The following is a 24,266-nucleotide window of genomic DNA, read 5'->3' as shown; positions in this document are numbered from 1 at the left end:
CTCCAGATCCAGCACAGCCCCGGGGATTGCGGCTGTGTCAGAAGGTCTTTCTGTGTAACCGTATAAAGCTCTGCCTAAACCCAGTGATTTATATTCTCCTGCTTTATCAACCAGCTGTACGACATTAAACTGTAACAGAACTGGCTGTGCAGTTTTTCACATCTCAGAGCAGCAAATCGTTACATGCATCATATGCAACAATGAGCACCGTTTCCCACAGTACAGTCTGCTGCACCTCAGGACCACTTTGCCGTCAAAGAAACCAGTGATTTAAGTCATACCTAAGTAATATCTGGGGGAAGACAGAGCAATATCCAGTGAATTAGGAATGGTACTACACAAGGCAGGACAGACTGGGCTTTTGATTTTGTACTTCAAGCGAACGGATGTCTTTCAGAGGTAGATCTGCTTCAGCTACCTGGGTTAAGCTGCTACGGGATTGTTTTCTCCTGCCATTCGCCAGCCAAAACACCGTGAAACCCAGGGTTAACAAGGTTCTTCCCCTGCGAATAGAGGGCACGGTCCCAAACGCGGGTCACTGAGGCCAAACTCCTGCAGGTCACCGCTCAGAGGCAGCTGGCACTCGTCCTCAGCACAGGTTTTTGGCTCCACCATCGAGCCGGACTCACCACCCAGCGACTCCCTGCTCTGACTTTATCCTGAACGCTGGAATTCAGAATCACAATGAATGTTATGGAAATGGTCCAACGCAAAAAGTGAAGTAATTTCTGAGGCAAGCAAGCCGACTAAAAATAGCCTGCTGCCCAGTGGAAAGAAACGGAGCAGGGGGTGATCCCTGCAGAAGAGCTTGGCTCTTCGTTCCTAAGCCCACAGGTGTGGGGCGCTACGAACAAGCCCTCGGAGGCTATCCCAGGTAGCTGAGGTCCTTGAGAAGGCATCGTGGCCAGCTTTCCTCCTGCTCATCACAAAGCCACTGCTGTGCAGGAAGGGGCTCCCACGTGGCCCCGTGGCTGTAGCGGGGTCCTGGGCAGCCGGCTGTAGGTGGTTTGAGCAGGGGGTCGGACACGGTGACCTCCAGGGGTCCCTGCCAGCCTCAGCCACCCTGGGATTGCGTGAAAGCCACGCCACCTGAATACTTAGACAACGAACTCTTCCTCCTGTCTTCCCTGCGAGTAGGAGAAATCCTTTCATTAACTTACAGGGGTGTTTGTTTACGTTCGTATGTGTGGGCAAGGGAATGAGTTTGCAATTTATATGCTGATTCCTCTATTTTTACAAGAACAGCGCGAAAGGCAACGTGCTACCAATTTGTGTTGCAAATCAAGGCTAGGTACCCCTCCCAGATGGTTTTAACCAGAACTGAGGAGCAGCAGCAGCAGCTCTGAAGGAGGAACCAACTTTACCCTCAGGGGCTTGAACTGGAGTGGAGACTTCTCCGACGATGTAGCCCTCTAAGATCTCCATAGACCAGCACAACTCGATTGTTTTGGAACGGACTCAAGGCTTCACAAAGCCTTTACACTTAAACAAATTGTTTCAACGTGTCAGAGAGGTTAAAAAAAAAAGAAGAAAAATTCAGTGAAAAAAGGCTAACTGGCATGAAAACGGTTTTCTCTCGCAGACTAGAAGAGAGGAAACCCAAGTAAATGCTGGAGAAAAGGCTACGGAGGTAAAATATGCAAGAGGCAAATAAAACCCTCCTTAATGGTGCTGCCTTTGCATCACAGTTTCCAAAGCCGTGAATCACCGCAGCCGCGCCGCCTGCAGCCGCGGTCGGCCGGGAGGACAGGTTAGCGCAGGGGGAGCCAAGCAAGCAGCCAGCAGCCGGGATGCCTGCCCTCCCTTTTGCCTGTGGTCTGTTTTCCCAATTAAATTTCCATTTGGTAAAGTATTCCACAGGAGAAACCCATTTTCAGGAATCATGTGCATTCCCCTGCCTTGCTCTCACATGCACATCCAAGGCGCTTTGCCAGGCTAGGAACAGTTATCTGAAGGCACAGGGGCTGCTGCATTTACACGGGGATTTCCACTCAATTCTTACCAACTCGTGTAAAACTAGAATCAAACGCTAAAGCCCAGTTCAGGAAGAAAGAGCTACAGTGGAAAATATATGAGAAACACCTCATACATCCACCAACACGAAAAAAAAAAAAAAAAAGAAAATTCTTTTCTGGAACTGACCTTGCCACTTGGCAGAGAGAAAGGCATTTTGAAGGCCCCCATCATCCTGCAAAACTAGGTGCAAGAGACCAGGCCGTAGAGCTCTCACCGTGCCTTTTGCATCAGTGGCGTGCTGGGTCAAGAAATTAGTGTTTTACCTCGTGGATGTGATGCTAAACAACAGTAATGTGCTCTCCACTCAGGAACGGCAGCTGCTTCTGTATCTAGCGGTCTGTTCTCACAGATAACCCTTGCAGATGAAAAAAAAATAACTGGGAATCAGCAGTACAAAAAGATACCCCCTTGGCCAGATTCCCATCAGCCTACTCCTGCGTGAAGAGAGGCTTTATGAAAAGAGAAGGCGAGGACAGGAGAGCAAACCTAAATCGCGTGTGTTCATTGTGAAGCACCAATCTCTGCACTCAGTGACAACTCCTCTGCAGATCCGTTCAGCAGCAGAAAACGTTCCCTGCCAGAGAGGCTCCACAAAGCACGCTCAGTGGGCTTTAATCCCTTTAGGATTAAACCCATCTACAGGAATGTACACAAGCCCCTTGTTGGAAAAGGACTCGAGATGTTTCTAGGCTCTGCAGACAAAGAGCATCTTCTCCTAAAGCGATCAGCTAAACTGGTTCGCACAGCATCCTCGTGGCCCTTTTAACACTTAGCTCAGCCGCGCGCTTCCTATTGCATATTTAAGGGATTGGGCACCAGGGGAGAAAATGCCTTCCTCTCAGGCACAAGTGGGGTGTTAATCGTGCTTACAAGTCAGCTCGGAGCACAACGAATTCCCACGTCCTTGCACATTAACACTTTCTGCCATAATCTCCAGGTTTAGGAGCTGTTTTTTTTTTTAAGACCGTGTTTTAGCCAACAGCTCCCCGCGCAATCACTCAAACTCTGTCTCACAAAAGGAGCGCTGCCGGGGGACTCTGAGCAAACATTTCTCTCTCATTAAACATCAGAGCACAACATTGCTATTTTATATTTATATACACATAACGCACACGTTAAAAACAGAGCACAAGGGAAAGGGGGGGATCGCACAGGATACCCGTTCTATTTGCAGACCCATAAACTAAAGACAGAAGCAGAGGGAGATTTTTAAACGCTTAAAAGTCTAGCTGCAGCGCTCACTTGAAAGCCAAGCATTGAAACTTTCTCTTTAAAGACGAAAAGAAAAGAAAGTTATCTACCTCCTCCTGATTTACTACAGAACAGTGGCCAGCTGACTGATAATGGACAGTGGCCACGGTCTGCCTGCCATTCCCAGCACCGAGGCTGTAAATTCCACCCTCTCTCCTCTCCGCACCGCCTGCCAATTTTCACATAATTTGTCAGGACTTCATATCTTTGGAATTTCTCCCTCATTAGGCTCGGCCAAAGCCGGCCAGCGGATTCAGACGGCGTTTGGTGGAGAAGAAGGCAGGACGCACACGCGCTATCGCTGAGAAGCTTCATTTCCTTAGGAAGTCGAGATAAAAATAGGGAATGTCACAGGAGAAACAGGAGGAGCCCCCGGGCAGGTGGGGTTTATGAAACTACAATTAAACACAGTCAAGAAAGATTACATTTCAAGCAGATATCTCCCCTTTAACATAAACACGAAATTAATTCTCGTCTCTTTGATCCTGAAGCCAAAATTTGCAGCGCGCCCCTGAAAGGCAGGAGCTCGGGCTGGACCTGTGCACTCTCGCCCGCCTGTGCAGGAGGGAGGAACACGCCGCAGACCCCAGCTTCAGCCTAGATCCTTGCTAAAATTAAAGCAGAGCGCTCTGTCACAACCCTCATTGTGTGTTTTTTTTCCTGTCCAGACTGACAAGAGCACACATGTTCTCGCAGTGTATTGACAGCGTTGTCTTGTTTTCCTTGAGCAGACAATACGTCTGATTCACTGGGGGTAAATGGAGCTGCGCTGCGTGCCTGACAAATTATACAAAACGCAGCCCCCTGCTTTTTGCTGTTATCTGCACACCAAACATTTCTGTTTCCCATCACAAGCTGAATCTCCCCAGACAGCTCTCGCAAGCAGGCAGCGCCAAAATGCCGGCGTCGAGGCCGCCCCAGAGCCCCCCTCTGGCTCGGCAGACGTGCTCCACCACGGGGACTTGCGTGGGCTGCTGCTCACGTTCGTGTCAGTGCAGGTCTGACCTGTAGGTTAAATATCACAGCTGGGAAATCATCCGCGTGCCACCACAGCGAGCCTTCCCCACGGCCGGTATCAGGGTCCGGGTTTCCCTTGTACAGACACTAGCAGCCAGCCCCTTCCAGGGCACGTGGAAGTCACGTTTTAATTAGTGACTTCCTTGGCAATGCTAACAGCAGGTCTCCAGATGGCTTGCAGGTACCACGACCAAGGGCTGGGGGAAAAGATGCACTGCCTTACTGTTAAATGCATGAGTATTGGCCGCTCGGATCGATGAACAGTCCCCGAAAGCTGGAACTGAAGCACCTGTCCTGCTCACCAGAACGATGGCACGGCATCCATAGCCCATCCTGATGACTTACCCTTTGCTTCTGAGCCCGTCAGGGCAGCCGCACCGTCAGACCAAAGGAAAGAAGTTTTTAAGGAAGAAGTCCAGACTTGTCCAAAGAGCTCGAGACGTGCAGAGCAGCCTTAATACATATCTGCACTCCCACCCGTCTGCCAGTGGAAGTCAGCTGCATTGTGCTCCAGGTGTGTAACCACACGTTCTCACAAGCTGACCAGCAATAACAGACCTCAGTGGCACGCTTCAGCTCAGGAGAGTATCCTGACCACCGTCAGCTTGTGCTACAGCAGGGTGTTACCTGGTTCCCCTACAGGCAGGCAGGCAAAATTTTAAAGCTGCCTCCCTAAAACAAGGAGATTCTTCTCCAAACTACGACAAAGTCCCCTTCATAAGGCCATGAATTCAGTTAGGCCATTTGTGCAATGTAAATTTATGGGGCAGGATGAAAACGTTTTCTGCTAGATAGGATGAAGCCTTTCAGACCCGGCATAAGCAGGAGGCGATGAGGAGAAGGCAGAGACTGCACAGCTTTCTTTGCACCTCCTTAACACAGCGATCCACGATCAGCCTTGAGTCTGAAGCCGGCTCCCAGCCTCGGATAAAACCACGCATTGGGAACAGCACTAAATGATCCGCGCTAAGCCCTCACGGTCAAAGCTCTTCTGCTGCTGACAGGTAATAGATGCCGGTGAGGCGGCAACGGTGCCCGCAAGGATCTTTATGGCAAAAGGAAAACATCTGTTCCTCCCGGCCTTGAAACAGTCAGGTTCCAAAACAAGCACGTTAAAATAGAGACACCCGCGAGGACAGCTGCCGTGCAAACTGTGCAGGCACACAGTCATCCGCTCAGGTGGGGATCTTGCACTAGGGAGAAACCATGTGGTGGAAAAAGCAGGTAGAGGAACATGCATATATGAACATTTTATGACTCTTTTTTTTTTTTTAAGCTCCCCTCTGTTGCCAATCTTGCCCCCGACCCAGCAGTACCAGTGTGAACTTGCTCTTTGCTGGAGCCTTCGTGCAAGACGCGAGCTCCCTCCAGCCAACCCATGTCATGTGTCGTTTCCCAAGCTGCTTAATGACAACCAGGGCTTTCTGCCCCACCTCAAACAGCATGTGGAGCTCCCGATTCAGCCTCCCTCTTGCAGCAGCACCAAGCCTGACGTCCTCCCCTTCCCGAGAAAGCTCCTCCAGCCTGACAGTCTCGCCAACCACCCCAGGACTTGGATGAACATGGTAAGAGTTTGCCCTTTATACAAACTGGTGCCAGCAATGCTCCAGGAAAGTTTCTTGGATCACGTCCAAAAATATTCTTTGCAGCTCCAAAAAGACTGCCCCACCGGCTGTAAGCCTCAGCTCTTTTCAACCCTCTCCCAGACCAGGTATTACAGCTCAAGGGATCGTTCCGTTTAGCTCTGTTTTCCTCTGACCTGTAATAGAAAGTTCCCAGCAGCTTTTTATTTTTGCTTTTTTTTTGTCCAACCTAATCCCTAGAAGAAATCAGAGTTTAATCAGCTTCAGGAGATATTGCACGGCAGGGCTGCGCCTCAGCTCTGGGGGACAAGCAAGCAGGGTGCAAGCACTCCCCATGTGAACGATCTGGGTTTTTTGGCTCCCTGATCCAATTCATACCAAGATGATGAGAAGCAGCAAAGGCTTTTGGCTACAGGTTTGCTTTGGCTAACCCAGCAGTAAGTACAGCCACGGACTGATCAACTGGTCTCTACCAGGAAGGTGCCCTAAGCCAGGTAAAACAGCGTGCTCTTGTCTCCATACTAAAAAGACTGCCCATATCCAGCTCCTCCAGGATGCCATGCCCCAGCTCTGCTGCACACTGCTGTGAAGATTTACGTTTCCTTGTCGTTTAGAGAGATGCACCAACTATTTCTTTTTTTCCTTCAGAAAGATCAAGATCCATGGACCATCTTTGATTTTTTTCACTCAAAAAAAAAAATTGTAAAAGGGTAAACTTTTGATGGTTATTATTTTTGTTTTCCCCTCATTTTGTCTGCCCGCATGTGCTGGAACACACACACGTCTTTACCTAGCTGTAGTCTTTCTGCAGACCGCTTTCGGGATGCTTTATGGGCAACGGGTAAGATCGTTTACGACGCCACGGTTTATAACACCATATGGACCATCAGATATATAGGCTGACAGGAATCCAAGCGACTTGCCTCCTCCAACAGCAAGAGGCAGCCAGCGGGGCTGGGAAGGCAGCAATGAATAATCCCGGTCACCTTCCCTGTCCGGGTGCAGGAGATGTGCCGTGTTTCTGTGCAGGCCCGGAGCTTTTGGTTTGGGGTTGTTCGTTTTTCTGCCTAGCACGTACGGAAAGGGCAAGACAGGCGAGCTGTAAAAGCGATGCAGCCTCCTTCATAAATCAGCGGGACACAGCACCCAGTTGTTTACTTAGCATAATTTTACCCAGACTAGACTGGACAAGCCATGAAACACTGGGCACAAGAGCTGAGAAATGCTGCTATTAAAAAGGCATGCGGAAAACTTTCCCAAAGGATGCCAAGAGCGTGTGTGGGAAGAGGTAGGAGGAAGAAGCAGCAGCGTCAGGGGTTACAACAAACAGAGAAGCAGCGGTTGTGTTTTTTCCCCTCAAAATTAGCTACCAGAGATTTCAAACAGAAAAGCGTCTCTGGAAGTGGAACACAGGACTGACAGTGGAAACAACGGCACAGCTGCACAGAAAGCCTCCCGAAGAGTTAAACAAAGTCGAGCCGCGTGTTCGGGGCGTAATGCGAGTTAACAAGCTCAGATGCACGCAAATCTGCCAAGTAAGCTTCGCGAAGGTTTTAAATGTTGGTGTTTTTGTGGGGGTTTTTTTGCTTCACGAGAAAATGGATTCTTCTAAGTGAAGAGCGACTGCCAAATCTCACAGCATACTTGTGTTGCATCTGATAACATCAGTCACGGCTCGCTTGGTATCCTACAGTGTGTACAGCAGCATGCAGCAAGCAGCTCGTGGAGATCTAGCAGCACGGTCACCGAGTGCCTTTTGGGAAGGGGTCAGCACTGACTCAACGCAGACTTTTCCAAAACAATGCCCCATAAGGAACAGAGACACTTGCATATAAAGATTAAAGACAGACTGCAGGGATCTCTCAAATAATGCCTCCCCCACCGCACGCATGCAGCCCGAGAGGCAGCCTACATATGTACATTTGGGAAAATCGTTTTGAAAGCGTGTATATGCTGATAGTTCATATTGTTCCCCTTTTAAGGCCATTGAACTCGCTCCAGCGACAGAATAGCTCTTGATTGATGAACGCTGGTGTTTTGTTGTTATTTGCTCCATGCTCCAGTGAAATTTTTTCACCCTTACATGTGCTCCAGCTTCACCCTCGGAAAGCGAAAAGACAATCTCCATGCATGATATTCTGGAAGAAGGCTTGTAGACATTTAGATCTTCCAGATCTTTTATTGCTTGACCTATAGATCTGTGGATCTTTAGAGATCTATACGATCTTACAGAGCTTTCCTTAATTTGTTTAGAGAGGAGAGAAGTGGAAGCGCCAGCGAAGTTGCACGTCGACACCCCGCATCGTTTCAGGCGGCAGTACTGACTAGTCATAATATATTCAAAGATCAAGCTGATATCTTCAGCCCACCTCCTCTTTTCTCATCCTTACCACCATTCTTCTCGAAATTAAAATCTGAAGAGAAAACCACAAGAAAAGCTGGGACGGATGAAGAGCACTTCCAAAGCACCACGTTCAGTTTGAGCTGTAATGTTTCTTCCAGCGTTGCTAGTTGGAGGTTACGCTACCTCATTTTCTTCGTGCCAACCAAAACTTTTTAAGGGAAGCCTTTGCTTTGACTTGGACATTCCTCCTGTTTGGAGGAATCAAAGCTTTGCAGCCCAGAGCTGATGTAACCCTGGTGATCCTGAGCAACGCAGGAATTGCAGAATTGAGCCTCGAAAACTGAAAATCTGGGGCGTGCCCCTGCAGCTTGCCAACACATTAGGCTTTCTAATTTTTTTAAGCGTTTGGCAAAGCAAGCACTGGATCAGAGGTAACTGAAAAGAAAGAAAGTCTTGTGTGTTCTCCGCGCAGGTTAGACAAAACAATCAGATATCATCCACAGCACCGCTTGTATTTAAGCATTAAGACGTAGCACTGCCAGCAAACCATGTAGCGAGGCGTGAATCACCTGGAGTTGCAGTAGCTGCTCATCATAAAAATCACAATTTCGGTTTTGTAGAAGAGTTTCCGTTGAAGCCTCTCTCCCCACAGGCACATACACAGCTAGTTACCGTTAGTCTACGAGAGCTGTTCATGCAAATGTAGCTCTTGAAGCAAGTGGAGGAGGTAAATTTGAGGCTGTGGTTCCTTCGGCATTTCTTTCGGAGCAGCGCTGGCGGTGGCAGTCACTTCACACCTCCGCTGCACCTCTGTCCCAAATTCTCTCCTCCTACCATCCCCATAAGTTGCCGTGAGCTACAGTGATGATGGAGCTGCTTTAAACATTGCCTGCCAGCCAAAGGAGATGCTCAGGGAGGCATCCCTTCAGGAAACCAAGCCACGGCTTGACCGTAAGGCCATCTTTGCAGCAACATCAATTTGAGCTACTCCTGAGCCTTCTCTCATCTGCCACCAAGAAAGCGGTACACGCAACTGTGCCGTCCGTGCCTGGTGTTAAAAAGCAGGGCTGGCTTAGCACGACTTGGAAGAATTTACACCACGCTTTTGGCCTCGGCAGGCTCATTACTTTGAACCAAAAACACATGATCTCCGCTGGTAGGAGCGACGACACTTTTAAGCTGCGTGGGGCTAACATCTCCCGACTCCTCCCTCTGACTGCCCTCATCCCCTAAAAAAGCATGAGCTCGTGAGATAGAAGATGGACAGTGCCAACATACAACTTTCAAAACCGGCCAAAAAGCTGCAGAAAGTTTCAAACCATAAGCCACCTCCCACAACATGAGCTCAGCCACGCCGTACGCAGCATTTTTCAATTGTTTTCCTTTTGCTGTGCAACCTCTCCATTACAACTGTTTGTGATTAATGCATGCTATTAAAAACAGAGGGAGCGTGCAACGCAGCCAGACTGAATGTTATGGAAGAAGCCTTCGTCGTGCTTCGGGACGCTGCCGTGCTTCAAACCGCTGCACGAATGGCAACGCCTGCTGTGCAAAGAGCATTCACTTCATGTCAACGCACCTTCCTTCTTCCCTGGCCTGTCTACACGTTAACTTCTGCAAGACAGCTCTGCCTCTTCACGAAGGCTGCCTTTGAAAACCTCCAGCTGAAAGCTGATTTTTATCAGGCCATCTAACAAAGCCAGAACGTCCAGCTCTTGGCAGACACAACAGCTTAAGTTAGGGATCGGCAGACGCAGTGCCCATCGATCACAGGGAGGGAGATTCAGAGATAGGATTCAAGTCCTACCGGTTAACCTATCCCCACCTCCTTGTTTTCCTCCCTCTCCTGCCTGGTCACCCGTTACACCTCGGCCACTCGCCCCTGCAGCTTGTGTCCAAGTCCATTTTCACTCGCTGAGGCCCCTGCACACGCCAGCAACACAGAAAACATTTTGCAGCAATATCCTCGTAGGAGTTTTTGCTTCACATGAGCAGCTTGCCAAAGACCCCCTGCTCTGTGCAATGCATGCACATTAACATAATTTCTCCCCTAAGGCCTATAGAAGATGGAGGAGTTTAGAAAAAGAAGACGCTGGGTTTGAAGACGCACAACCTCTCTGCAGAACCGCAATACCAGCCAGGAGTTACAGATATCACACAACGGGATCTCATTCGATTTTAAGTCTGAAGCTGTTATGTTAATTGGGGATGCAACCCTGTAAAACACAAATGGAACCAAGAGGGAAAACTCGAGCTTTTCTGATCTGTTTTGAAGACTTAATTTAAACTGTTTGCTTTCTGAGCAGCATAAACTACAAGGCAGCTAAGGATTCAAGTATGGGCATATATTTTTTATTTCTCTGGCTGGGTTAATTTCCCGTCTTTCTCATCTAAAGCTCCACAGTAAATCCCCCTGGGTCAGCTACAACTACTACTTTACACTGCTGAATTCTGCCAGCAATCTGCTCATCGTTCCTGCAGATGTTTCTGCTTTCAGGCTTCTGGGAACTTTATTGGACCCATTTCCTTTGAATAAATGCACGCCCTTTTTAGGCTGCACATGTACCAGGGAAACTACTGTCCTCTCCCTCGAGCAGCCTCCTCACCTTCTTCCTCAGTAAAGCAGAAGCAAGATGTTATATTTGAAAGAAAAAAAAGTGGGAACGAGCCTTTTTTCTGAGAAGTTCTGGAGGAGGAGTGCTACATGTGCTCGCGTGTGCTGGGACCAGACAAGACCATTTGTGAAGGCCGGAGGCCCCAGCACACAAGCACACAGAAATCTCGCAAAGGGCAGATGGGCTTGAGAGGTCAGGTCCTGCAAACAGAGAGCAAGCATTCACATGCAAGGACCGTGCCCTTCGACATAAATCCGATGTAAGCCATATGTCATCCTCGCTGCTGAATTTCACCCGTATTAGTAATAAAGCAGAATGCTTCTCTACTCACCTCAGTAACGTCCATGACTTTGATGGCTGCCAACTGACCCGTTTTGACATGTCGACCCTGGAGAAGAGAGAGAAGCGTCAGCATCAGTGTTTCATCCATCCCTTCAACGCACACAGAGCAAAACATTCGGACCAGAGCTCCAGCTGCTGGGTTTTCCCCAGCTGTGACGGACCCTTCTCTTCTGATACGTCAACAACGAATACTCCACATGGCTAAAAAACGAATTTCTCTTTGAAATATTCTTACAGAAGTCTTAAAACCCATTCTTTTTTCCCACATTAAAAGGATGATCGTGGAGATCAAGCACGGACAGATTATATTTGCAGCTTCTCTTCTGTCTACTTTAGCAAAGCTCATAGTCGGTAATGATCATTTATTAACACACCAGCATAGTTAAACTCCACGTGCCACATACTTCATTTCTACGCACTAGTGTCTGATAACTGAGCGGTATACTACTGGGCAAGCACAAATGTCATGGGTGGCTGAAAAAGGACATTTCTCTTGGATTTGGTCTTAACTATCAAAAAAAGGAAAAAAATGGTGGTGTTTCTTCAAGTGACGCATCAGACCTGCAACAGCTCTCTTTGTCTGTCTCTTCCCGATGAAGACAACCTCTCCCTTCAGCTACACCACCATAAGGGTAGGGCTTCTCGGTACAGCTTGAGCTGAATTAATAGATCCCAGCTACTGCAGCGGGGAGCTCTTACCCTTCCCCTGCCTCCCTCCGTCCTCCTGTCGCATATTTCTCCCATGAGCACAGAACTCATTCTGGCACTCACCAGATCATATGATAAGCTGATTTAGATCACTAAAATGGCAGAAAGTTAACACAGAAAAAGCAAACTGCGGGGCGGGGAGGAGGGGGGATGCAGATCAGGAAATTAACTTGGTTTGCTCTGCAGTCAGAGCAGAGCCAGAGCTGGCACAGGGCGGACCACGTGGCTGGGAGAAGGGAGCACGACGGCCTCCTTCCAGCTCTGCTGAGCTGTAACTCAGCTCAGCTGACTTGCAACGAAAAACTTTTTTCCTCCAGTATATTTTTACAGGAGGTGGGGCCATATCAATTAGCCATTCCTTTTTTTTTTTTTTTTTAATTCTAAGCAGGCACTGAGCAACGGTTCCAGTACCAGCGTTTTCCAGCTCTCCACGTAACACAGGGCAGTGACCTCCCGAAACCCCTCCCAAACCTCAGCTCCAAAGGCCCTTCCCCAAATCAGGCCGGCTCTCCAGCAAGAGGCATGCCCACCACACATCTGAATTCCTCGCCCACAGATCAGGAATGATACCTACAGCATCCTCTATAGCTGATGGACATTAACAGCATCTTTTTTCTTGGACCAACTTCTAAACCTCTTCACTTTATTCAAGACTGGCACCCCACAAGTGGAGCACCCCAAACCACGAGTCTCTTCGGAGAGATCCCGGCTCCTTCCCACGTTACGGTGCCCCCCGGGGAGGCGATGCCCAGCACTGCAGCTGCACCACCCAGAACTCGGACGAAATGCTGCAGAAATCACAGCCTCCAGCTTCTTTTACGACTTGCGTTGCGCTGCACTCTCCCCTCATTAACCAATCCACGTGCTTTCTATAAATAAATTACTGTACTCAGGCTTCTGCCTGCCCTGTAAAGTCTCTTTATTACACACATCTCTTTTTACAATTTGGTCTCAAGCTAGGTTGGATTTTGAAACAAAATTAGGGTCGTAACCATATGTGTGCAATGGCCAAGATCGACCTCACCTCGACCCTACTAATTCTTGAGCCTTTCAGCGAGCCCTGGGGAGATGCAACTCCAACATCCCACCCTGGACCTCTGCCTAATGACAAAAGCCTGTGGTGGTCTCCTCGAGACTCACCGTCCTGCCAAAGGAGGAGGGGAAAATGCCTTCGCCCGAGGTGGAAAGATGCCTCCTCTCTCAGCTCTGCCCTTATTATCCACGGCTCTGGGGAGGGAATTAAAAGGTCCAAGGACGCCGGGAAGCGCGGTTCGAGGAACAAGAAGAACATGCTAAAGATAAGAGAGGAACAAGGACATCTCAGAGGGAAAAAATAAAACAAAAGCTCAGGGAAAAAAAAAAATTGCTTTATTTATCACTTTAAACCCTCGAACTACTGCTGGGCCGGCTATTTCCAGCGATGAGCCTGAGATTTCCCAGGGCTCAGCCTCGCAGCTTTTCCTCGAGATGACGTTCCTCCCTGCAAAAGCGGCCCACTCCGATGAGTAATGCACAGCAGCCCAGCCGTCCTTCCCCACGACGAGCTTCTCCAGTACAGAAAAGCTTCTCGGGGTCCTGCCGATGCCTCCGCCGCCCGCTATCGAAGCGCGGGGCGCAGCCAGCGCTCGCGTTTCGCTTCGCCGCCTCTGCGGCGGGGAGGGGAAAAGCTCCTCCAGCAGCCTCCTGAGGGACTGGAAGGCAGGGGAATTGCAGACTGTGGGAAACGTGGGCTTCTCGGTATCTCAGGCCAAATTTAAACCCCGGTCAGTTCAGAATTATCGTTAAAAATTGCTCCAAATACCCTTTGTCGTAATGTATGGAGTGCTCATATAAGCATCTACAACATAACTCGGGGGTGCAGCGTGACAAACTGATTTATATGGGAGAAGTAAAAGGACATTTCGAAGTCACATTCTTTTTATTAACACCATTTTTCGAAGGAGGGGAAAAAAGCAAACAGCACAGGCACAACATATAAGCAGGAGCAGAGCTTTTGTTTGTTTGTTTATCTGCTTCACCGCTCTGCTCAAGAACAGACTTGTCGAACTCTCAGCCCGCCGGTATAATTTCACTTGCAACATAAAACGGCCAACTATTCCCGCTTTGGAAAGTGATATTCCGATATTCCTAGCTGGCTTTCACTTTGGAAAACTTTCTCCACCTTAAAAATAATAATCAACGTGTAAGTGGTTGAATACGTTGAAGGAACCGTGGAAATCACAGCTGGGAGAAACCCGCAGGACTCCATCTCTGTGGGTTAAAACGTATCCGAGCCCACCTCCCCGGGCACCTCATGAACACAGCAGGCAGCAAGGCCCCGGCCACATCCACGCACCATCTCAGCGGTGAGGGTGTCTGTCCCTCCAGCAGGACAGCATTTTGCATGCACAACGATGCCCCTGCCTTAGCGCTGTCTGGAGCCGTGTCCCCCTTAGGGCATCCCAGGGCACCCCGACGCCACGCACAGGGTGCCCACCAGCTGAGCCCGGCCACCACCCTCCTGGACAAGAGCGTCCCGATGCATCCCCTCCGGTTAGGCCATGCTAAGAAGTTCACCAACCAGAATTTCCAAAGCGCTTGCAGTTACTTACACACCCTCCCCTGTCCCTTCCCTCTTTCCATGCATCTATTCATACTAAAGCACTCGCTTATCCTCCCGAGGAAGGAATGTGAAGATATTTTTGTAACTGCTGCTCCCTGCTATTTTTAAGTGATCTGCTGGGCAAACGCAGAACTGGGATGAGCAAGTCAATGGAGCCGAGCCTGCTGACCCAAAACCTTGTCCTGCTTCTTCTCATGCGGGATAACAGAGTTTTCATTTACATGCAGAGGATTTTGAAATACAGCTCTCCTCGTCAACCCTGCAACATTTAACTGGATGTTGCACTGGATCCATTACTTAAACATATTCCCAGCCATGTCTGATAGCAATATGCTGCTCATTTCTCATCTCAGTGGGCTTTCTGCATCTTGAATAGCAGAGGGGACAAGGGGAATCCTTGGTCGACTGCCAAGATCTGCAGAACATCATAAATTTCAAGCCTACCCACACTCTCCACGTCAGTTAGTACACCTACTTCTTGCCTCTTTCTTCCTCTGCACACGTTATTACTGTAGTTTTTTTGTTGTTTGGGAAAGGTTCAAAGGCATGTAGCGTTATGTGCTGGTTTAACTGTGTTTTTTTTTTCCCCTAAGATGCCTTAATGTTATCAAAGAACTATGCAAATGAAATGCAAAAGGAATGCTATCCGCTCATTTACCTCCTCCCCCCTCTAATTATCCAAGATACGTACTGCACAGCAATGCAGTTCTCCTACTGACACAGTTTCCGGCCCGTACATTAACGTGCCTTTTGGGGGACTGTTCCTGGAAGTCTGCTCCCCAGCTAAATGGCACGAAAGTAGACCAGGGGGCAACATCACAAGTTAAGGAAGGAAGGCAGCAGGCATGACTCATGACTCGCAAGCTTGGATTATCCTGCGCACTGTATACCACACGGTCTTTGGAAAACCTCTCTAACCTCCCGTTATTCTATGCTGACAATTACGAAGAAAGGAGCAACCAAGTTGAAAAAACCCTACTAAGTCACATTTCGGTTGCTACGATGCATGCATAAGTAGCAGGCCAGATTTCAAACATGCTAGCAAGCGAAAACGTCCTACTGCAGCACCTCCAAGTACAATGCCCCCGCGCCAAAATTAACTTTTCAATTTGCTTCTCATTTGGTTGAGTCTGAGCTCCTACCAGCCCGAGGCAATAGGCCATGGAGCAATGCTCTGTTCTTAGGTTGCACACCCCAGCGCAGTAAATGATACCGTATTGTCCCAATGCATGTTTACAATCAGCTCTTTTTGTCACTTGCCAGCCCAGGGAGTTTCAGACCGACCAACTCTGAGCTGTGAATACCCAGACTCTGTGAGGCATTTCTTCCCACTCCCCCCAAAATCCTAGGTCTACCCTGTGAAATGCAGCCAGGGTAATGCTTGCAGAGGACAGAGAGCATGCGTTTTAACAGGCAGAAACTCAGAACAGCGCAAAGCAAAAGCAACCTCCTCCATTAATAGAAAATAAAATAAGAATCAAATGTTCTTAAGCAAGTCTACCTCATTGCATTTGTAGCCAAAATAATGCCGTTCCTACTGATAAAGCTATCTGTAAGCTGAATAATTACAGGCTCCAGCCATGGAGATAAATTTGTACAAAAAAAGGGATAAAGTTTATCTGACATGGAAGCTCCTTCTAAAATAAAAATCTGCAAACAACCTCAGTACAAAAGCCTGGCAGAAATGCATGAGAAGGAAAAAAAAAGCCAAAACCAATGTTCCTTTTTCCTGTTAGCTGATTTCTAAACCCAAACCAACCAGAAGCTATTAAAGACTCCCACTGTTTAAGTCTAAAGACGGGACAGGGTTCTGTGTTTTCCCTCCGTCTAGCTCTTGACATCAAATGCCTGGAAAGCAAAATAGAAAACAACACCCTCTCTATCCGGCTTTCGCTATCCACGGGCTCCCTAGCAGTCTGTTGAAGAAATAATAATGACAATTTACTCATGCATAGCACCGCATTCTGTGAAGTATGAAAGACGCAGTTATTATCGGTTAGGCACTTCCAGGGACACAGGGAAAAGATGTTCCCTGCTAAAGCAGGGGGGAAAAAAAAGGAGGGCCCTATGCACTTTTTATCTCGGTTACTAGTTCTGCGGTAGCTTTCCCACCCCGAAGACGCTGGATGTACATTACCACAGGCACTTCCTACTCCCAACAGCTCATTGCCTAAATAGGCAAAAAGGACAGGAAAGCAGAAAATGGATGGTGGGAACACCATGGCAGGGAGCCACCATCTGACTTTCCCAGGACCACGGCAGGTCAGCGGCAGAGCCCGGAGTCACGGCGTGGCCCAGGCCCCTGCCCCATGCCCACCTCGCCCCGCAGACCAGCAGGACGGCAGAGGGAAGGAAGAGCACCGCAGGGGCTGACGGCTCTCGGGAGGATCTCCCAGGGCTACACGTGTCCTGCCTCAAGTGGCACAAAGCATTCCTCAGCAAATGGGGCCTGCAAGCCGCCCTCCTTTCCGCCTCCCTCCAGACTACCGAGCAGGAGAGGCCGATGAACTGGGGTCTTCTGGCAACACCCCCCGCACAACCACCACACATTCTCCACAGGGCCTCGACTTTAAGCCCACCGAGAAGGTTTTGAAAGATGAATCTTGCCGGGTGCTGCCTCTCTGTCAGACATGCCGGCCATCAGCGGGTGGCTGGACCAAGCTTTGTTGCTCTGGAGGTGGCCACCCAGAGCTTCGTGCCCCAGAGGCTGCGCTTCTTCCACAGGGACACTCGAGTTGACCCACTTGAGGCCCTAGCCTGGAAAACACCCTCTTTGGGAATAATCCTCCATGCCTTCATCCCCTCCTTCCAGCCACCACCAGGATAGCCCAGATTCAGCGACCTTCACCAGACAACGCCATCGCCCATTTTCACTTATAACAGAGCCTCCACCCTCCCAAAAAGAGAAGAGCTGCCATCTGCTTCTCTGTCTCTAACCTTATTATCCCTTGTGTGTTTTTCTGTTTCCAAACACACCTACCGAACTTAGCTGGGTCGTTATCGAAAGACACCAAAAAACACTCTCCCGACCCCAAAAACCGAACAGACGCCAAAACAAAAGACAGACTAAAGGAATACCTCCCACACAGCCACAGTTGGCTCAGAGCACGTTTGGCTTCCTCTGGAAACATCAGCTAAAACCTGCCGCTTCCACTTCTCACTCAGATCAGTTCTTCACCATACCTTAAGGCTTTGGTATTCATTCAGCCCACCCTCCTAACATCGACTTGTCCCTTCTGACCCCCCACAACAGTCTCTCTCATGCAGAGCAATTTATTTCAGGCAAGTACAGTTGAAAACAAGCCTATAAGCAGGACGGAGAACGCTGAAAGAAGAACTGGGATCAAAACGAAGCGTGTGCCTACACACTGACACGGGCTACAGATACATGCAACCGTTCATTTTACACCCAGGCAGTCACTTCCATCACCAAACACCCTGCAGCTGGCCTGGAGCTGTAGGTGGTGATCCCACCTTGAAGGGCATCACCACAGGCCCAGATGCCACCTCATGTTCACAAGCGCCACGTGCCACCTCAGGAAGAGGTGGCTCCCCACCACAAGGGGCACACCCCTTGCTGCCTCCACCCAAAGTGACCCACCAGGGTCCCCATGTGGTCAGACGGGGGGGCTTCAAAACAAGGCGGGAGCCTTCAGAGCCGAGAGATGGGGCAGCCAAAAGGCAGAGCCTCCCGATCACTTCTGCAGAGTGACAGGGAAATAAGCTGAACGTGTAGAGCCCGAGGCCGCTCCGCTTTGTTTGTTTGTTTTTACAATGAATTCACATCGACGTTTAACTCATCACCGCTGGACGTGCACATCTGAGCTTTCTGACCCAAGGGAGCAATTTACACCTTGGGAGGCCCTCTGCAAAGCCAGACAAGCCTGGGCCTGATTCCCCCAGCTCGCCGGTGGGAAGCTGCTGAGATAGCACCTGTGGTGGGGCAGGGTGGGCACCACCTGAAGCTGGAGGTGACATCCCACAGCGAACACCGCCGCTTCCAAGTAGCACTGCTGAAGAGCTATGGCACTCAAACCTGCCTCTTCCAGGGCTTGCTGTTTGGTCCGATCACTGATCTTAGGATAAAAGCACAAAATTTAAGTAGTGGGTGCAAAACAAATGGCCCCAAAGATCTGCTTTTGTTTGGCTCTTCCATGGGATTATTCTGGAAGGTACAAAACCTCATGAAGGAAAAAAAATAAAAAATAAAAAAGAGGGAGGGAAAGGGAGAAAGATTAGCTCTACTTCTTTCATTTCCCTTTTTAATATGGTTTTTGGTTCAGCCTGCCTGACGAGGAGCAGCCCACCATACAACTTCATTCAGCGTCCCCACCGAGAGGCCAGCCTTCGCCCAGCTGCAGAGTAAGATGCTACAAACACGTTTTATGGATAGGATTTGAAGCTATAATGGACAGCTTAACATTAAAGAGGGGCAAGGGAAAGGAGAACTATTTTCATTTATTACCAGCCCAGCGGAACAGTACAGGCGAACAGAGCAGGCAAGATTGCTTAATGAGGTTTGTTTTGACCTGGCTAAAACAAAAGACTTTACATTCGTGACCTTTAAAAAATTCCACAACATTAGCATTTACGGAGAAAAGTTAATGAATTCTTAACTTTATAAATATATATATATATATATATAATGAAATTCCAGTCCAACTGTCAATACTCCTCCAGCTCCACAAGGCGCAATAAAGAAGTGCTGGACTCTGTGTTTTAGGGATTTTGCTTTTCCTACCTGGGGCAGACATGGGCAGGTACCTCCTTCATTTTTAACCAGTCATTACAAACACGATCAGTGCCACTTCTCGTCAGTCACACCTCCTAGTCGTTATGGAGGAGGGAGCCATAATTTATCAGGCAGCAAATGCTGAAGCTGAAATGCAGTTCCCAGGGCACAAGACACGCTGGGGAAGCACTACAAGAGGAGGCTTTCTTGCAAAGCATCAAACCAGCCAGTGTAGAAGCCACACAGACAGGGACTGTGCTTCATACTGTGACCCTGGATGTACGAGCAAATTAAGAAATATTTTCCCAACTTGTTTGCAAGATGCAAAACACACATTTAGCCTAAAGTTATATGTATTGTAATTAAACGAGGACTTGCATCGTAAGGCTCTTTCCAGATATTTTTTTTTTTAATCTTCTGATATCCTGCCAAGTACATCTGTGATTCTAAAGCAAAAAAACACCTTGTCCTTGAGAAACTGGCAGGTAGCCAGAGCAATCTGTAAACAGCTTTGTGTCCACATGAACTATTTTCAAATCCTCACGCAGTATTTTCAGACCTCAAGCTATTTCTGCTTTGTCAGCACTAGAGCCTGACTCAGAAACCCCAGCCTGTACTAACAACCCTTTCTTTACCAGACTGGCAAACAATAAAACGCCAACCTCAGAAAGTCTCTGATCCTATTATTTATTTATCTAGGGAAAGAGGGAGAGTGGAAGAAGGGACCAAAAGGAAGACCACTTCCTCTCGGTTGCCGCCTGAGTAGTATTTAAGTTGCGCTCCCAAAGCCTGTGGCCACCATGTTTATTATTTGAAAGGGCCACTCCACAGAACAGCCATTATGCAACACATTCAGCTTACAGGTTAATCCACGGATGAGAACAGTGTTCATTAAGCAAATGGAGCCTGCGCATTCTCCGATTATTACTTTTTACCAAGCGCTCAAGAACACACCAAGTGCCTCGCAAAAACCAGTCAAAACACGTTCGCTGCTCTGAAATAACACACCACGGGCCTTAGCAGACCAAGCTCTGGCAAACAAAAAGGAAGAGAAATTCCTAAGGAGGACGTGTAGAACAGGCACACTGAGCTTCTGCCGCTGCAACTGGTCCCCAGCCGCCCCACAGTGCACTCATGGCACAAATATAACACAGACTAAGCACAAGTTTTTTCACTGTAAAAGGATTTGTCAGATTTTAGTCCCAAATACAGTTGCCTCCTGTAACTGTAGGTAGGACGCACACTGCCGACTTTTTAGCATTTCCAATAACAATTGCACTTGGGGAAAAAAACAAAAGAAAGAAATCTTTCCTCATGACACTGCACAAAAGCAGTGTTTGTCTCATGACCCAAAACCATCTGTTCCTCCAGACCACAAGTCACTAATCCGGAGCAGAACTGTCATTAGATGTAATGTAAAAATTGTTAGTCAGAAAGGCCAAGATTTTGGTTGCAAACCGTTCAGTGAACTGCAACAAAGAAGACAACACAGCATTGCCCCGGACTGCAGAAGAGGAGCGAATACCAGAACCCAGCTGCGGAGGCTGATCAATCCGTCTTGTAGGTGGCTGCAATGGGTTACGGTCAGGCGGCTTATCCCAACATCGCCGTGAACGAAGCCTCTCTCACGCTTCACGGGCAGCAGAGGGGATGGAGAAAGGCAGCGGGGGGCGCCTGAACCCCAAAGCACCCCCGGAACAGGGCACGAGGCCCCGTAAGCATCCCGGCATCAATGCTCACATCGGGGCAAAGAGGCAGCAGGGACACAGCCCCGTCTCAGAAGCACAACCTAAAGGAAACGGGCAGTGGGCCAGACCTCCTGAGGACCACAGCAGGCTGACCATCGCCTGGCCCATCAGCTCATCTCCCCTAAATACAGGTAGGGGAACAGAAGCCTGTAAACATTTCAGACCCAAGTCCCAGCCCCAGCGAAGTGATAAAATTGTTCCAGCCCCATCTCAGGAGTGCCCTACACACCCAAAGTTTCCGTACTCGGATGGGTGTTTTCCAAAGAGGTAATTGTGAAAGATGTTACGTATCTGCCCATACCCAGATGTCTCCAAGAGCAGATAGGGCTGACTGCGAGGGACATACTGTGCCGTATCTGGCTCGCAGCACAGCTGGGGCCAGCACGCTGCCTCCTGCTGCGTGGGTCTTTGCAAAATAACCAGTCACCTCTGCCACCACAGCTCGGAGATGGACCCGGACCAGGAACAACTGAGAAAACTCCAGCAAGAGGGAACAGTTTCTGGTTAGGGATTCACAGGTGAAAATACTGGTTAATCAGACTCAGATCTTAGCCTTTAAAGTCTGTACTCCTACAAACACAGATGCACAAAATGACAGTGATGTAGCCACACTTACTTTCTTACCATTCCTTTCCACCACTTCCAATCTTACTAAAAGGAGTGGGGAGGGGACTAGAAATTAAAATAAAATAAAATATAGAAAAAAAAAAGTAAGAGCCATCCACTTCTTTTGAGGTATTTTCCCCATTGCACTTTCCTAGGGTGTATGCAAACCTCCTGAGAGAGGAAACCCTGCGGACTGCTGCCATAAAAGCTACCTATCATTTACACAAATCACCACTTGAATCTGGAAAACAGTCACGTTAAACAACAATCAGGTAGTCTGCCCAAATGCTACAGCCATGACCTAAATACATTATGTGGTATGGTGGTGCAGAACAGCAGTTCCTAGAATTAAGCAATCTTCCAATTAAGTGCCATGTATTGAAAACAAAATTAAATCAGCTGTGATGCTACCCTACTCCTCCTCCTCCCTTCTCCCCACATCGGGGAAAGAAACCCAAACCCTTTCCATCCATCCGAGTGCTGGAGCTGAGAGCTGCAGCACCAGCAGGACTGGATTTCCAAGGTTTGGGAGGGGGTCGACGTGTGCCAGCTGTGCCTGTCCCAAATTACAGTACTCCGAGGACAGCTAAAACAAAGTAATTATTTTTTAAATCATCATAAAACAGGATTTCGGAAAGTTCCGATGCTTTTAAAGTTCGCCTTTTAAATTTACAGCCACTTGTCTAATTACTGAAAGAGCATACCAGTTTATTATAATCATGTGTCTGCACTCCAAACATCAATATAGCGTGCTAGAATTGATTGCTCAATTACACAATGCACAGCTATTGCAACTGCTGTCAGAGGAGAACTCACAACACGTCTACGGGCTTGTCTTCCCAAACCCGAGCGAGACTAATACTTAACGCTGCAGTTTCACCCAACCAGCGGACCACTGGGAGAAGCACGTAGGAGATGAGATTCAGCACAACGTGCCGTCAAACACGGGCCGTGGCTGAAGACACGTGCACAGGTGAGTCCTTCTGCCACACGTGGGGCAGACCCACCAAACACACCGCTGAATGAAGAGGCAGTGAATCACAAGCATCTTTTTTTATATTTTTTTTTTCCAGACTAGACTATGGCACGATGCTCTAAGCCTGAGCACCAGCCCCCATCACCGACTCTGGGTGAGGAAGGAGACCCCGAGGAGAGAAAGCCAGCGGCACGTCCCCGCTGCTAGCCCAGGGTGCTCCACCACCCAGGGACGCTGCCTGAATCCAGAAACCACCCGGCACCAAGGGAAGGAGGGTTGGGGAGAAGACACCAAGGTGCAGGCAGCCCTGTGTGATTCCCAGCAGTCCCAGCTCCAACAAAGCTGTGCCAAGATGCTGCTCTACTTCCACTGAAAGTGAAAAACACACACACATACACCAAAGCTAACTTTTTCTTCCGTCTGCACTCACCTCTGCTTGACTCTTTCTACAGCAGGCTCCTCCAACCAGCTCTGCCCAAGGGAAGATCCCCCTGAAGGCACCACAGGGGCAGCCCTCTGCAGCCACACACAGCCTGACAGAGCACAACCGGGTCCCCACGGACACATGGGTCTGTCCCAAAGGTCTTACTCTGGACCAGGGCCCGGGAGGATGCTTTAGTCAAAAATGAGCAAAAAGAAGAGGGCTCTCGTGCTACTCTTACTCCTCGTCCAGCTGCAGCGCATCTCAAACAGAGATGCCTGGAAAGAAAACAAACAAAACCAGGCCCAAAGCCTCCAATGAATTTCCATCCAGAAAACCCCAGAAGCTTAATTTGATATTGCACTGGGCTTGAGTTCAAATAAACACGAGAATTCAAAGCTAGAAGCACAAAAGATGCCCAGTACTGAAGGAACAAGAGAAGGAGCTCATACTTCCCACAGGTGGAAAGCTACAGGGGCTTCCTGCTCTCTTTTTTTTTTTGCCACAAAACCTAAATCCAGCCAAGAAAGAAGCAAGGCTGAGAGGATCAGAGGTAAAATCATCCAAGGCACATCAGAAAGATGAAAAGTGAGGTACTGCAACACCCAAGTTTCTGCAGGGAGCACAGAGCAGGGGCTCCCAAGTGCTCAACCAAATGGTTGGGGCAGAGAAAACAATCAAAAGCAAATTACTGGCAACTGCTAACACTGTTTTAGCAAAATAAGCAAGTGCTTAATTTTAATTAATTTCGATGGCTGGTTTTTTTTGTTATTATTTTCATCTTTTACTAACGCTTCAGTATCTCACAAGCCATCTTATGTACACGTTTAAAAGCAGGTAACGTACTGCTTCCAGTTAGTCTGCTCGTTCGTCTAGCAATTGCAGGAGAAACTTTTCCAAAGCAGAAGGAAAAAGAAAAACAGCATTTCTCCATTACATGTATGAGCCAGTGCCTAAGACAGATTTAATCTACTTAACAATACCGTTTGCCACTTGCATTTGTAGTTAGCATTGAAATCACTGAGTGAAATTCAACAAGAAGTAGCAAGAGAGAAAAAGCCAACAGTCTATTTGCCTGCTACATGAAAACATCCAAGAACCGTCTTTAGGTAGAGGAGAAGTTATTGAAAATGATGAGGAAAACCTACTAGTGTGAATGCAAAGTAGATTATTCCAGCTTTCCAGTCTTCATTTTCATGCTCGTTGCAGGCAAAAGTTCACTTGTTGTACTCCTGTGACCCTCCATGAATGTATACACACACATTCAGCCCTAAGAACGCACTTACTAAGGACAGGTTTTGCCTC

At 48.5% G+C, this 24,266-nt stretch overlaps 1 protein-coding gene across 1 annotated transcript in view; it reads right to left on the bottom strand.

The window, feature by feature from the left end:
• The window catches only part of MAP4K4 (mitogen-activated protein kinase kinase kinase kinase 4), a 149,033-nt gene that overhangs the window by 66,458 nt on the left and 58,309 nt on the right, over positions 1 to 24,266 (bottom strand). Inside the window, 1 exon segment of the mRNA XM_083839719.1 lies at positions 11,158 to 11,214. Coding sequence (XP_083695845.1) covers positions 11,158 to 11,214 — 57 coding nt within the window.

The sequence above is a fragment of the Anser anser genome (genome assembly GCF_964211835.1).
Source record: "Anser anser genome assembly, chromosome: 1".
In the NCBI taxonomy this organism is placed as follows: domain Eukaryota; kingdom Metazoa; phylum Chordata; class Aves; order Anseriformes; family Anatidae; genus Anser; species Anser anser.
This window is presented reverse-complemented; position numbering and strand designations above follow the sequence as displayed.